The 14,674-nt window shown below is 39.7% G+C and overlaps 1 protein-coding gene across 1 annotated transcript in view; it reads right to left on the reverse strand.

The window, feature by feature from the left end:
* Nucleotides 1-14,674, reverse strand: part of UNC5C (unc-5 netrin receptor C) — a 253,524-nt gene that overhangs the window by 27,473 nt on the left and 211,377 nt on the right. Inside the window, exon 7 of the mRNA XM_053976284.1 lies at nt 14,222-14,386. Coding sequence (XP_053832259.1) covers nt 14,222-14,386 — 165 coding nt within the window. The remainder of the gene's footprint in view (nt 1-14,221; nt 14,387-14,674) is intronic.

Raw genomic sequence — 14,674 nt, forward strand, 5'->3', positions numbered from 1 at the left:
AGCAGAGAATCAAGCATTGAGTTCTCATCAGTGGCATTAACACATACATATTAAGATAAAAGCTGAAGTAAGCACAAGATATAATGTGGTGATTTACCAAAATGAACAACAATTTATATTAGAGCTGTCTTGTGAGGAAATGGCTATGATATTTCTACTAGCTGCTTGTATCATATCTTCAGCACCAATTCCAAGCTAATCTCTAGCATCATTATCCACCAGACATGTTTTTTTCCCAAAAGGTCTGAATATGTGTTCAAAAATTGATGTATTTCTATACAGTGACGAATCCCAGTTTTAGAAATAGCCTAATGAAAAAAGGAAGTGCAAAAACAAATCAAACTCTTTTAGTACCCTATTTTTGTTGGTTTGAAACATGTGAAATCACTTTTATTTTATGTCTTTTAGCCATTTAAGCCAAGCTGCCCTCCAGCTGCAGAGGTGAGAGCTGGTAGATGCAGAAAGGAACTGATCAATCTCCGACAGCTCCAGGCTACCAGACCTTCAATTTACCAAACTTGAAACATCCCATTTTTTAACCCAGCAGTTCAGGAAGCAGAACTCTTGAGTTCCGGCTCAAAGACAAGTTATCCTTCCACCACAGTCTATCCAGTTGCTAGGGGATTTTTAATGAGAAGATGTCTCATTCTCTCCAGTTTCTGTCTCTGAGGCAGCATCTTCTCCCATTTCCCTTGGGCACAAAGGCTGTATCTGCTGCATAGGTCCCTTTTTTGCCTAGTCATACTGAGCTTGCCTAACAGTAAAGCCTGACCCAAGGAACAGCATCAAATTAGCATCCAGGAACATAAAATCAAACATTAAACTTACAAGAAAATCCATATTCATTCTGGGTTCTCTGTTCAGTTGAAATAGGATAAATGAAACCTTAAAAAGAAAGAAATTAAACAAAAAAGGAAAAAAAATCAAATGAGAACAAAAAAATGAAGCATGAAAAATAGTTTAATTAAAAAAAAAAAGGAAAAGAAGGAAAAGAAACTGATGGCACTTTAAAATTCTGATACAGCACAGAATTATGATTTTGCATCCCCTGTCTCCTCCAGAGCCTTACTAAGAATTAATAAGCAGGCAGATTGAATTTCTAAGCCAAAATCGGTCTCGAGTCACTAACTTTGGAGTGCTTAAAGTCTTTCTTTTATTGAGCATAAACTGTAATGGATCTAATTTATTTCAGACATCTAGGGTCCTTAGCATATGGAAAGTCTTTTTATCCTTATCCCTGCCATATGCTTTAATTCCCAGGACATGTTCGGTGAGGCTCTAAACAGTTTTTATATTTAATTATAATAGCTTGCTGTTGATCTAATAGAGCTAAAGGAGACCTGTTGTCACTGGTCAGAGGTTAAATACTGATTCATGGAGCAGTCTATGCACTAAGCCCTCTCACTGTATTTCCTTGGAATTATTTTATCCTGTCCTTAATACATGTTCAATAGGAATTCCTTAGGGAGTAAAGAATTTGTCAGCAAACAGTAAACTGAGTGGTTTCTCTTTGAAATCATTACAAAATCAATAAGGCCCCTGTGGTCAATCATTATTTATTTGAAATCTTTGCAAGCACCATATATTGACAAAATCATAACACAATTTACAGCTTTATTTCAGGATGGATAAAGCAGAGATATCATTTCCTTTGTGTTTTCCTTTTGCAGTGCCCACAGCACAGCACACTGGAGCTGCTTAGTTCAGACATGAATCCTGTGAACCCATTAAGCATTTCCCATGTGGCAAATGAGTGAAGTGTTCCAAGTCCCATCCTGCCAGAAAGGTAAATGACAAATCCCAACTAAGCAGGCGAGTCACTATCTGGGATGGAATTAGAGTCAGTGTAAGTAAAAAGGTACCTCTCTTCCATCACCTTCCCTTAAGTTCTCCTGAAGGGACTTTCACACTCTCCCCTCTGATCACACTGCAAGGAGCTCACACAGCTGGGGACTCCCTGCAGGTGAGACAAAACTGGAAGATGCACTCCTGGTGTGGGCCTAATGCACAGGACCACATTACAGGCAGACCAGAGTAATAATCTCCAGCTCCTGGAACCACCAAGCTTGGGTGCTCTGTTGTGAGCATCTGTTGTGTTCTACAATATCTTGCTGCTTGGCTGTATTTTTTGTTAATAAAGACACAGTCTATCCCAATCACAGGCATAAATATACCTCCTTCCAAAATTTCCAGACATTAACTACTGCATAAATTCTACCTTACCTGAAATACCAGAGCAAACCCTGCTGATTTTTGATGATGATGTTTTCTTCTGGGACATCATGGCACAAACTATACTGCCTGTGATCTCTGTTTAAAACTTTACTTCACAGCAAGGATTCCAGCCATACCAGTGTTTTTTAGAAATACTATGTTCTTACATTCATTTCCCTGGCTTTGAGGCAAGTTCACCTATGTGCACTCTCAACATGCATATTCAATCTTTTGCTAATAACTGCCTTCTCTTTCTACTGGTGTACTTGAGGTATTGGCCATGAAAAGTCTGGTGAGTAACTTCTGAGGGCTTGAGTGAGTGCTCAGCAAGTCTGGGCATGAATTTACAGTACCCTTGTTACTCCCAATTACTCCCCAGACGAGTGCTGAGGCTCATAATTTGGTAAAGGTAAATTCCAGCTATAGCCTTATTCCCAATATTTCCTTTGCCAAGACGTCTCTGGAGAGACCAAAAGGCAGGCAGAAGGAACTTAAAGGCCCAGGGACAAAGTGGATTTTAGGCTGGATGCATTTCTGAATGATTTTTTGCTTGGTACTCAAATCCACTGGGAAAGCTGAGGATGTCTCCTTGCATTTCATGTGCCCCAGCAGGGGAGATGGAATGGAGCAGCCCACATGCCCTGGCTCTGCATCACCCAAGGAGCTTGAGTTCTCCTTTGCAAAGCTGAAGAGGCTATTCCTCTCTCCTCACATGACATCTGAGGTAGTCAGTTTTGTGTTCAAGGCTGTACATCACTCCTGCTACATCTGAAGGGATCCAGCAAGTGCCACTCAACAGGCACAAAACATGGCACCACCTGGATTAGCTGTGATGTGAAAGCATTCTTTCCTCACAGGAAAATGGAAATCCAGGTTTAAGCTTTTACAGCAAAGTAAACAAGCACAATCCTCAAATATTATAAAAGAAATTTGCCTCATTGCAACCTCTCCACAGACCCTGCTAGTCACAAATACATATTTGTGGCTCACAAGTTTCCACAGATTCTCTTACTGCTAACTACAGACAGCACCCCTGCAGCTACATAAGAGTGATGCCAATTTCCTCCACAGAAATGTTTTGTGCATGCATTCAAAGATACATCTATTGAAACAAGAGGAAGAGGTAAGGATACTACAGGATGCTTCTGCCATTTGGGCAGGATGTTTTACAACAAATTAGTTTTAAGCACGCCTCCAAAATGCACTCCAAAAGGGAATAGGCATTGGAGGGGCAAGGAGAAGGCCTGCAGCCATGTACTGGTGATGGGCAGGAGGCAGGCTTACTGCCACAAGCCCAGCACAAGAGAATGGGGTTTTCTGTAGAAAGTTGTCTGTCACACTGGTCCCTCTGACTATGCCTTCAAACAATGAAAAAAGGACATTTTCATCAGATAATGACACAAACCTGCAGGGATTAGTAACTGCAATAATGAAGAATGTCTTCTCTCTTCAAAGTAATTGCCGTGAAGAGAGATCTTTTCCATGGGGTTTTTTTTTGTTTTTTTGGTTTTTTTTTTTTTCATCCTTGTATTAGCAGCACTGCTTGGTAAATACCTAAGGGACTTCTACGAGAGTGATGAACATTTTTAATGTGAGTGAATTTAAAAAGGTGCTGGAGGGTTTGACTCTAGGAAGGCTGCTGACTCATATTTAGAACAGCTGGTTTCACAGTGAGCTACTTTGAGAAAAGTAATTTAAGCTTCCTCCTACAGCTTGTTGGGAAATACATATTTTCAAGAATGCTTCTGCTATTTTGTTGCGTAACTTACTGTTGAATGAGTAAAATAGCAATAATTAGACTTTATGCTTGCATAGTGCCTGCTGTTTGAGGTTCTCAAAAGCTTACCAAAATGGGTATTTGTTTCCCTCATTCTACAAGTACCTCACCCTATGTCAAACCTGAAAAATCAGTGGGAGGCCCAGGTTAATACATAGAAATTGAACCACTGTAATTGCATGGTAAAGGCATTCAGTAAAAAGCTTTTAGTTAAGTTAATGTTTCTCCTTGTATTCTACTTTATAGTCCAATTTACGTTTGTAAATATATTTTTGTGCCTATGGAAGTGTTTCTATCAAGTGTCAAAGCTGGGTTTTTTTAAACTAAATTAATTACACTGGCACAAATTCTTTGTACAAATGCAGATGTACCATTAAAAAGGTGCTTTAAGTAGACATTGCCTATTTTGTTTCTAGAAAGCATGAGAAGAGCAGTTTAATCACCTTTGTAATGATGTAACACACTGGGAAAAGCAAAGAAGGGTGCATATGTCAGATTGTACTTGAAAAATGAACTAATCCAATGTTGACATATAGAAAGGACTACAGCAGGCTTTTTATCAAATTACTTTAACTCAATTTAAGCATCAGTCACACTTGGCACTGATTTGGGAAATTGTGTCCATTTAACTGAATAGATTGTGAAGCTCATTTAATTAGTTTGGTGCAGTTTGTGAAGGCAGATGATCCCCAAACACTGGAAGTCTAGCCTGAGCATTCTGGTCCCACATGCCTTGTTCTGACCTTCTGGGAACATGTTCATGCTGGAGGCCCTGGAGACAGAGCTGCTGCTCTGTGTCACTGAACAGCCCTCAGCATATCTGCATGTGACTGTCACCAAAGAGTCACCAGAATGAATGTTCTAAGCTCTTCTTCTTCCACTGGGAAAGAATCAACTCCTCAGCATATTCATGGGCATTTATACACACATGGTGCTCAGCCTGGGAGCTCATGATCATGGGCATTCTGAAATCCTCTGTTTGATATTACCTAAAAAGCTATGGGAATATAATGCCTTGGCCTGTGAACTGGAATATTTTAAAGAGAATTTTTATTCCTGTGTTATAAAACTCTAGGTCACGGCTTCATGCAGAGAGAACTTCGTAACTGGCTCCCCTTTTTGGTCCGTAATTGGTTTTGCTAGCTTTCTAGTCATGCTGAATTTGTATTAATGAATATCAATTTTAGAGTGAACTGATCAGATTATGAAAATATTTTACTCTGGTGCTTGCAGAAATTAAAATATTTAAGTAAGAGAGAAAGAAAAATACACAGTTTTCAATTTGTATTTTCCTGAATTTTTTCCCTCTTTTCAGCAAATATATAGGTAAGACAGGTGAAGTAGCTGAAGATGATATTTCTGGCCAATTATTTACTAGGGCTTATACAGTTTGTGTCACATTTATGAAAATATTTACAATTACCCTGCAAAGAAATAATTTTATAGCATTAGCTGCTGAGGTCACAGTTAATGATATGTAGTTTGAGACTTTATCAAGATCAGTGAGAACTGGAGACCTGCACTTTCAATTAATAAGGTGAAGATTGCATAAAGCACACCATAACTGCTAGTTTCTTCAATGCATCATACTTTAATCTGGCACCACTTGCTTCTAATCTATAAACTCTCTTTACTCGCTCTGTAGCAGTTTCAAAAACAGCTGAGCTCAAGTAATCCCGTAGTCCTTCTGAAAGTCTGGCCACATGATGTGCCTCAAGAAGATCCTGTTGCAAAGAACTCAACAGGTTGAGCATAACATATTGTAGCAGCACTTTCCCCCCTTTTGGCTCCAAAATCAATGCCCTCAAATCACCTCTGAGAAAACAAAGAAAAGAAAGCATTAAACTGCTGCCTTCCTTTCTCAGGAAACAGATAAACAGAGACTGATTCTTACATGCAGATGCTTAACATTTGAAGGAGGAAGTTCTTGGATGATGTAAAGTAGGTGTGTGGTATATAGAATGTGACATGAGTTTACTGAAACAACCCAGTAAACTTTTTTTTTTTTTTTTTTTTTTTTTTTTTTTTTTTTTTTTTTTTTTTTCTGTGATAGATACACACCAGATGAATTCCAGTATCTGATAACTCAAAGCCACCAAGCTGGTAATTATTTTTCATACCAGACCCAAAAAATATTCACCCAATTGGTTCTGTTCTTAATTCCCAAGATGAGGTCTTCTTTCAGCATTAAGTCCTATTACCCTCCTCATTGGGCCAGCTCCAGTAGCTCAGAATTTAATTTAAAATCTTTAGGTTTTGCTGGAGTTTTCTATAATGAGTCTCAGTCTCAGAAATTATCCTGGAAAGTTTGAATAAAATTGGTTTAAGAACTCCAGTAACTTTTTTTCTTGTTGTTAATTTCTCGTTCAATGGATCTCAATGAGTAAAAAGCTTCTCAACTACCCCCAAGTATATACAGCTGTTTCCAAATTCCAAGTTCTAGAAATTCAGCCTGTCTCCCTTTCCCTGTAAAATGCCATTTTCAATTCTATGTCAGCCCAATTTCAGGTTTTTTTTTTGCACTCATGGGAAGAGACACTCATCAATTCTATATTCTGAATTCAATTATACAGAGAGGGTTTTGAGACAAAGAAGAAAAAAAATTATATGTCCCTGCAGTGTTTGCAGTGCTGTGTCTGTGGCTGTGACCTTGCATTACCAGTCCTGTTTCCTTCTGCCTTACCTCACTCACCATCATTCCTACAGCAATCACCAGCTTGCTTGAGTTTCTTCAGTACTTTTAAAGGAAATTCTAGATGATCAAGACAGGGTGCAAAGGCTCAAAACTTTCAGAAAAGACTTTCAAGGGCTTTCAAAATACTAATTCAGATACATTGCAATGCTTTTGGCTTCCATCTAAGTCCATCTAGGTTTCTGTCTATGATGGCCAAAGTCACATATTCCCAGCTTACAAGAAAGAATTTCGGAGATTTAATTTGACATTCAGGAGTTTTAAATTGCTTTGTGCAAGTTCCACTGTCCAGAGACTGCACGTTTCCAGTATTTTCTTTTCCACAAGGGGCAGAGTTAATGGTACAAGAGTAATCTTAGAGTAAACCCCACATTTTGACTGTTTAGTGTCAAGGCTTCATGTTCACTTAACATGTTGCTAATAAGATTGGAAAAGTATTAACCATAAAATTTGAACTCTATTTGTTGTTAATTATTTCTCTCCCATGCTATTTCCCAGGAAATGTAGCAAAAAAGCAAGAAGATGTGATATGTTATACCTTACTTGTGGTGGTTAAAAATTAGAAAAAAAAATAGAAAAAAATTAGAAAAAAAAAATCTATTTGATTTGAAAGCAGGCATTCAGGGAAGAATTACAGGGCAGAGCAGCTTGATGAGGAAAATTAGAAAAAAACCCAAAAAAATCAAACCAACAACAGAGTCCCTGGAACAGCAAAAATCTTTCAGACAGAAAGATTTCCCTCAGACAGAGAGATTTTCCCTCCCCACATTTTCTATTCTAAAGAAAGACCTTCATATCTGTAGTAATGATGCTGAAGGTCAGATATGATATCAGGCATCCCAGAGATAATGCACAGCAATTTATTTTCCTTCTGAAGGACTAATTATTGGCATATTCAGGCTGGGCTAATAAACATGGAGCTTGAGGTTTTGTGACTGATTATTTACTTGGATATTATCTCAGATCTTTCCTGAGTGGGTGAGTTAAATGGGGACACTCTCTTGTTCTCTCCTTGAACAGGAGTTCATGATATTCTATAATTAAGTCTGCAATTATGTTTTCATTTTCAATTAGATCCTGACATTTTTTTAACATTGATAGAAAGGTCTTGCCTGAATTTAAACATGCATGACTTCTATATGGGAATAGGGGAAGATGAAAGAGAAAGAAAACTTGTTGCTAAAATTTGATATGGATTAGAATATCCAAGTTTGACATTATGCAGTCTTCTGTAGTTAAGGACTTTGACCTTTTAGTTAAATCTTATGTCAATCTTTAGTAGAACCTCAGCACTGTATTAGTTATGCATGTTTGACAGCAAAAGTAAACACATGCCTAGCACTGCAATTTACTTGATGTGTATTTGTAAATTCGACTCTTGCAATGACTGAATGCTAGAAAGACTTCCTGGAATTCACTTTGCTGTAGTGGGACAAGAGCGCTGAAACGAGGACAAGGGACATCACTGGAGAGAGGTTACATGGCACACAGCTGGATGAAGGAAGGGACAACTGGAAGAGGATCTAGGAGAGGGGATCAAAACTGTTAAGAATGCTGGACAAAAAGGGTCATGGACAGCATACGTTATTCCCATGGAACAGGTATAAAAATTTTTGGCAGGTTTGTATGCTCACACATAAGGTAATTTGTACTGCCCAGCTTATAACATCAAAAAGTCCAGAAACTCCAGAATCAGCTGATAAGCTCAATGTTTGTTTACAAATTCTAGAAACTTGTTCCCCAACATCAGTTTCCATCTAAGCATGCTGCCAATACTTTTGTTAGTCCAGATTTAGAAATAGAGAGCACTGAGTTTTACTTCTGATTGTTTCACTTCTTGATGAGCCTTCAGGTGCTCATGTAACTTTACCCTGCCTGACACTCTGACAGGAAAGCAAAAATCATGAAATATATGCACCTCTGCATATGACAAGGTTAATATAAATGTACATTATTATTTCTGTATGGGGTGGCTTTCTTCTACAATTAAATTGATATATCAGTTAGACTTCATAAGATTTGAATTCTTTCATCTATCTGAGTAAATTTTTGAGCTTTTAATGTGTAGAGGAATAGGGAAGAATAAAAGAAAACCTAAGAGGATAAAGAAGAATGAAAAGTATAGGTGGATAAGGTTGTCTTTTTTCTCCTCTCTGCATAGCTATAATATTTTTTTAATTAGTGCAGATTTTTGAAAACAGCCTAGAGATCTTAAAGCATCTGCTTTCTTTAAAAATAATGTGGAGGTGGCTCTTTCTGAACTGACTGGGGTTAAGACACAGGGATTTCAGTGCCCTGGGTTCTGCCTGTGGCTCTGCCCTTCTACTTTCTCCCAACACTTTTATCTGCTTCAAGCAGTTGGTCTTCTAGTCAAGAGCTCTCAGTTGCACAGGGCCCATCAGAGCACGGATGCTTCTCAGCTGGGGTTTTTTCATGTCACTACAATAAACTAGAGATGAGTCATAACTCTTGAGGTGTGTGCATAAACTCCCTTGGCTGCCACACCATTACATAGTAGCTGGGTAGAAAATGGAATAACACATCCCTTTACTCATATCAAAAAACAATATTATGGAAAACTTCCTCTAGGAACAGATGAGATGCCTGCTTCAAATGAATGAACTCCCCCTGCTAGGCCAGAACAGGCCAGGTGGCTGTATCATTATGCTGACAGACTGAATGTATTAGAAGTTCTCTCTTGACCCACATGCTCTTAATAAAAGGTTTTATTTCATTCCTTTGCACACACAGGCTTCTGTTGCAGTCTCCCTTGAGAGACTTCTGCTTACCTTCTAGAGCTTGGAAAACATTCCGCTGCTCTTTGCACACTCCACTGCTGGACCTGTGGCCCTCATCAAGCTGCTCTGCCCTGTAATTCTTCCCTGAATGCCTGCTTTCAAATCAAGCCAAAAAGGGAAATTAATTCTGATTCCATCAGAGTTTCTGACATGTTACATTAACCAAGGAGGACATGTGCAGAATATGTATGTTTTGGAAAGAAAAAGATGCTAGTATTAGGGAAACCTTGCTTTCTACTCAGGACCTGTATAAAAAGAGGCAAGACTGAAAAGGGAAGCATTTTGCCATTTAATGCCCAAGCAGGATAAACTGCATCTTTTTCACATGCTTAGGCACTATTATTGCAAGAGGGAACCTTCATACTGCTTTTCAGATGAGGATTTCAGAGTACTCAGCAAATACAGATTTGCTGTCACCACATCACATAAATTCACTCTTGACTAGAAGGCAGCCTTTTCTAAGAAGGAATGGCATTGCTAGTCTGGTAATAACATCTTCACCACGGAATGGTGTCTTTTCCTCCAGTGGTGTATCTGCTATTTGCATTTCCAAGTAGTTACGCTGCATGCAGGGAGAAGACCAGAGTGACCTGAGAGTCAGCACAGATTATTGTAGCAACTATTTTGAATATTTTTTTCCATTTTTAAAAAAAATTACACTAGCACATCTTAGTCTTTTCATGCTCAAGAAACAGAGGGAAAGTTCATACTGGATCTGATGACCCTTGGCAATGATTCACAGGTGGAAATTTCCCTTTGTTCCTATTCAAGGATGGATTTTTATTCCATATTGTGAGACTGTATAAAGTAAGCAATTTTACTTCACAGAGCAACAGTACTATTTGTTTCCATAGTCCTCAAGCAACAACATGTGCTTCTGTATTATCTTGCTTGTTGCTGTAAGAGAGTTAGCTTTGTGTTTTGAAAAAAAATTAAAGCACAACTTTTATGAAAAGCCACGGTGGTCAACTAATGCCAAAAGTGAGCAGAAAAAGAGGCACTGGCTGGCTCCCTCTGACTGAGGTAGTGCCAACCCTGCAAGTCCCAGGCATGATTTCAGAAAAGTCTAAAAGACCAGCAGGCACCAACCTCATGCCTATGGACCTGCTGTACTTATTCATTCAGGACAGGGACAATACAGATCTGAACACTGTCACTTCAGATCCTCAACAGAAAGGATATACGTGACATGCTGCGAGCATGACAGCTGCATGTCACAACTCAGGCAATAAGCCTTCAACATAACCATGAAGCACAGCTAACTCTCCTCATAGTTTGTGCCCCTCTTCTTGACTATCAGCAGAATTTTATACATAAGCAAAGCAAAAAGCAGCAGTTTTGTACCATACAAGTGATCTCACACTTGTTCCAGACTGAGTCCAGCAAAACACTTTCCCGGTATGTTCCTTTAAAAATGTTTGTGACCTAGTGAAAGGAACTACTTGTACTGAAGTTTGAGGCAGCAGGCGAGTGCTTTGCTTTCTCATTCCCCGCACAGAACACCCACCAAAGTCATTAGGTGATACAAGTGAAGGGCTAATTGTAGTGCTTCAGTTTACAGCAATCCCCTGTGAGATGCAGTGCGTGCCTTTAAAAGTGTTGTTCCTTGCACTGAAGTATTTACCACAGTACTCATACATCAAGTGGGAAATAATGCAACTATGGAGGCAATAATGCAACTAGCGTGGGTGGTAACCAGCCAATTTTTCTTACACCTACAGGAGATTTTGTTCCAGAAGATCTTATTAATGCTATTATGGGAATTATGAAATTGTTATAATGGGAACTGCTAGACAATATTGTGTACTTGAAAACTTAAAATAGCAATGACTGCCCTAAATTTTCACTACATCTGCTTTTTCTCTTCAGTTCAGCCTGCTGGCTCTCTGTGGGCTCTCTAGTTTAATGACTGTTCATCCCTTCGTGTTAACAGAAAAACACAAACTACTGGATACAGGAGAGTATGTGTGTATCACCAAGATGATTAGTCTGAATAAATGCAACAGCATAGTTGCATGAGAAATGCCATAGTTAGTGGTAAGCACAAACTACAGCTTTGGGTGTCAAATACTGTAATTACAAGGGATGGAGAAAGCTCCACTGTTTTTATCCCCACAGAAATCAATAGTGGTGCAGACTTGTGCTCTTTGCTGGAGCAGGGGCAGTCTGATGAAAGAGCTTATTGATTTATCCAGCTAATGCTACTGAAGTGAATAATAGACTGGAAGAGAAAGGGCTTGTAAATGAGACTCGTTCAATCCAGCATTTTCCAGGATATCTTTTACACGCAGCTATATAGAGATATATATTTACAAGTGAGTTTTTGTCAGAGCAACAGGTTAGTGACTCCTGGCAGAGTGTCTGTCTACTAATTCTTTGACCTCAACTACACTCATGGTGCCAAGCTTCAAGCTCTCACTAAAGACTGGCAGTAAGGAAGCAGCACCAGGGCACCTAGGAACAGGATGTGACTATGGTGCAGGTAAGCAGCTGTCCATCAGATCTCCCAGCTGGCTGTGGCCACAGAGAAAAGGTGGCTGAAGCTTTTTCTATGCCACATGTGCCATGCCAGACCCAGTGGCATGAAGCCACTGGAAAAGACTGTTGTGAATCTACAGGTGCCCAGGCTAAGAGAATTGTCAGTTCCAGGCCAGACCCCCAAAGCCTCAAAGAGGCATGTTGTTTTAGGAATGAAAGGAATGCTGTGTGTCTTCCTGGCTCAGCAGGCAGATTTTCTAAGAATCTAAATCCACACAGGCAAAAATGTAAGTGTTCAGATTGATTTTACATAAACTGAGAAAGATAAATAAATAAAAAGAGAGGAAAGGAGAGAGAGAGAGAGAGCAGCAGGCACACTGCCACAAAGTACAGCAAATCAATCTTCTCAGCAGTGATGGATCAGGGAGCAGGACTGGAAGTTTTACAGGTATGTGAAACCCTGAGAGTATAAAGACACCATTAAAACACTGCCATTAAATTCCAACACTGAAGGATTATCACGGACCCTGGAGCTAAGCAGGTCATTATGTGACTGCATATTTTTCATTACCATTTTTTATATACATATATATGAAGCAGAATAGGATTCACAACAGTTTCACCCTCTCTCCTACTGAAGACCTCTGCTTTATACTCAGCATCCACTTTCACAAATAAAATGCAATATACTATCAACAGATAAATAAGATCCCTACAGGGCTTTTATTCTGCTGTACTATTATATCTACTTTTCCACAAGATTTCTGCTTAAATGGCTCTCTTTATGTGCACACACAAAGATGACATACACCTGCTAAATATAATCTGATAGTGAAGAGCTCTTCTGTGTGGGGAAATGCACCTTTTCCTCCTAATTTGCCATAATGACTTATTAACTCTGCTGGAACTAGGGGTGCATTAGCTTCCCTACAATAAAAGTCACCAAAGTGTTGTAGAGTAAGACATAGCTGGATTTTTTCCCCTATCCTTAGAAACAAAAAGGAGAGGAGTTCTGAATGTTACCTTTCCAATTTTACCATAAAAACAAGTGTTTTGAGGGATTACAGCTTTATAGACCACTGACATTGATTAATAGCTTTTAACATGATGGAAATGCTTGTGTGAGCCACATCGAGGGAGATACTTGTAAATCTGTGAAACCTCAAAGTAAATGGTCATGCTGTGCCATAGGGTAGCTCAGAGATCACTACCAGCATAGTAGTGCTTATTCAAAGAGCAGACCAATTTATTAGCTGGTAGTGTCATTTGCTGTCATCATGAGTATTTCAGTCAAAAGTAACCTGCCTCAGAGAATAAGAATTCTTTACTCCTTTTGATTCTATCTTTTTTTTATGATAGAACTCAAAGCATTTTATGATCTGAACACAGAGGTATTGGATGGGTACAGCCACAACTCTTTGGACAACAGAGAGCTGAGGCTTGACAGAGAAGTACTGCAGAGAGATGGGATGAAGGAATAGGAAAGAGTTGTATGTGAGGATTCTGGCTCAGGTTATTGTACTAATGAAACATGAAAGGGAGTTTTGATGCACCAGCAGAGCAGAGAAGACCTAATTTTTGAGAAGGGATGAAATGTAGAGCTGAGTAATTGTTCATCAGTGTATATCAGAATTACACTTAAAATCTGCTTTTCTTTGCTTCTCTTTTAGTCAGAAAGGCAGGACCACTGTGTGAATAGGCACAGGTGGAACAGACTTCAGTGCTAAAGCTGATCTTCCTGAGCCTGCAGCATGCTGGCAACCAGATAGGAAGTTTGCATCAGCGCTGCATTGATGCAGTGTACTTCTTTCTACCACAGGTCACCCGAAATTGAAAAAGGAGCATAACTATTATAAATAGAAACATATGCACTCACCATTCCTGATAGTAAGAAGCCAGAAGCCAATCTGCTTGGTCAAGTTTACTCTTTTGGAAATGCTGGCTTTGCTCTAAATGCTCTATTTTTCCATTTGCAGTGCTGTAAGAGTCACTGCCAAGCTTCTCTGGACAGATGTTGAGGCAATATAGAGAGAAGGGCTGTTTGGTGGGGAGAGCAGGCAGTAGAAGGCTCTGTTATGACTCTTTCTAATTCTTCACTGTTTCATATTCCAGGCAAGAGGAGTGGGGTGTCCAGGCTGGTTGAGAACTGGTCCCTAACTCATTTCTCCTACAAATGGTTCTGTGAGTTTAGGTCATTGATGCTAATCTGCAGTTATTTCAGGGTTTGCCACATACATCCCAGATCCCGGAGAGAGCACTTACCCTGCATGCAGAGCCCATCCGTGCAGTTCTTGGACTGCAGCACCAGCCCCTCGCAGTCCTTCCCCCCATTCTTGGGAGCTGGGGCTGTGCACTCTCTGCGGCGCCAGTGAGTGCACTCAGTGCCACAGGTGGACCACTTGCTCCAGGATGTCCACTTGCCATCCACTGAGACAAGGAGAGGACACAACTTGTTAGGGATACACAAAAGTGAGACCAAGACAGAGCAATGCACGGGTCAGCACAAGCCACTCTGCAGCTCCCAGCCCTTCCTGGCAAGGCAGAAGGACCATCAGCCTGCTCTTCTACTTCTGGCCTGTAAATGCACATTCACTCCCACATCTCCTTTCTTTCTGCTCTGGCCCCATTTCTGGTCTCTTTCCCCTTTATATAAGCTTCTAACCAGTTTATCTGTACTCAAAATGTACAAGCAACAAGTCAGGAATCTGTGATTAA

This window comes from Vidua macroura, chromosome 4, assembly GCF_024509145.1.
Source record: "Vidua macroura isolate BioBank_ID:100142 chromosome 4, ASM2450914v1, whole genome shotgun sequence".
NCBI lineage: Eukaryota > Metazoa > Chordata > Aves > Passeriformes > Viduidae > Vidua > Vidua macroura.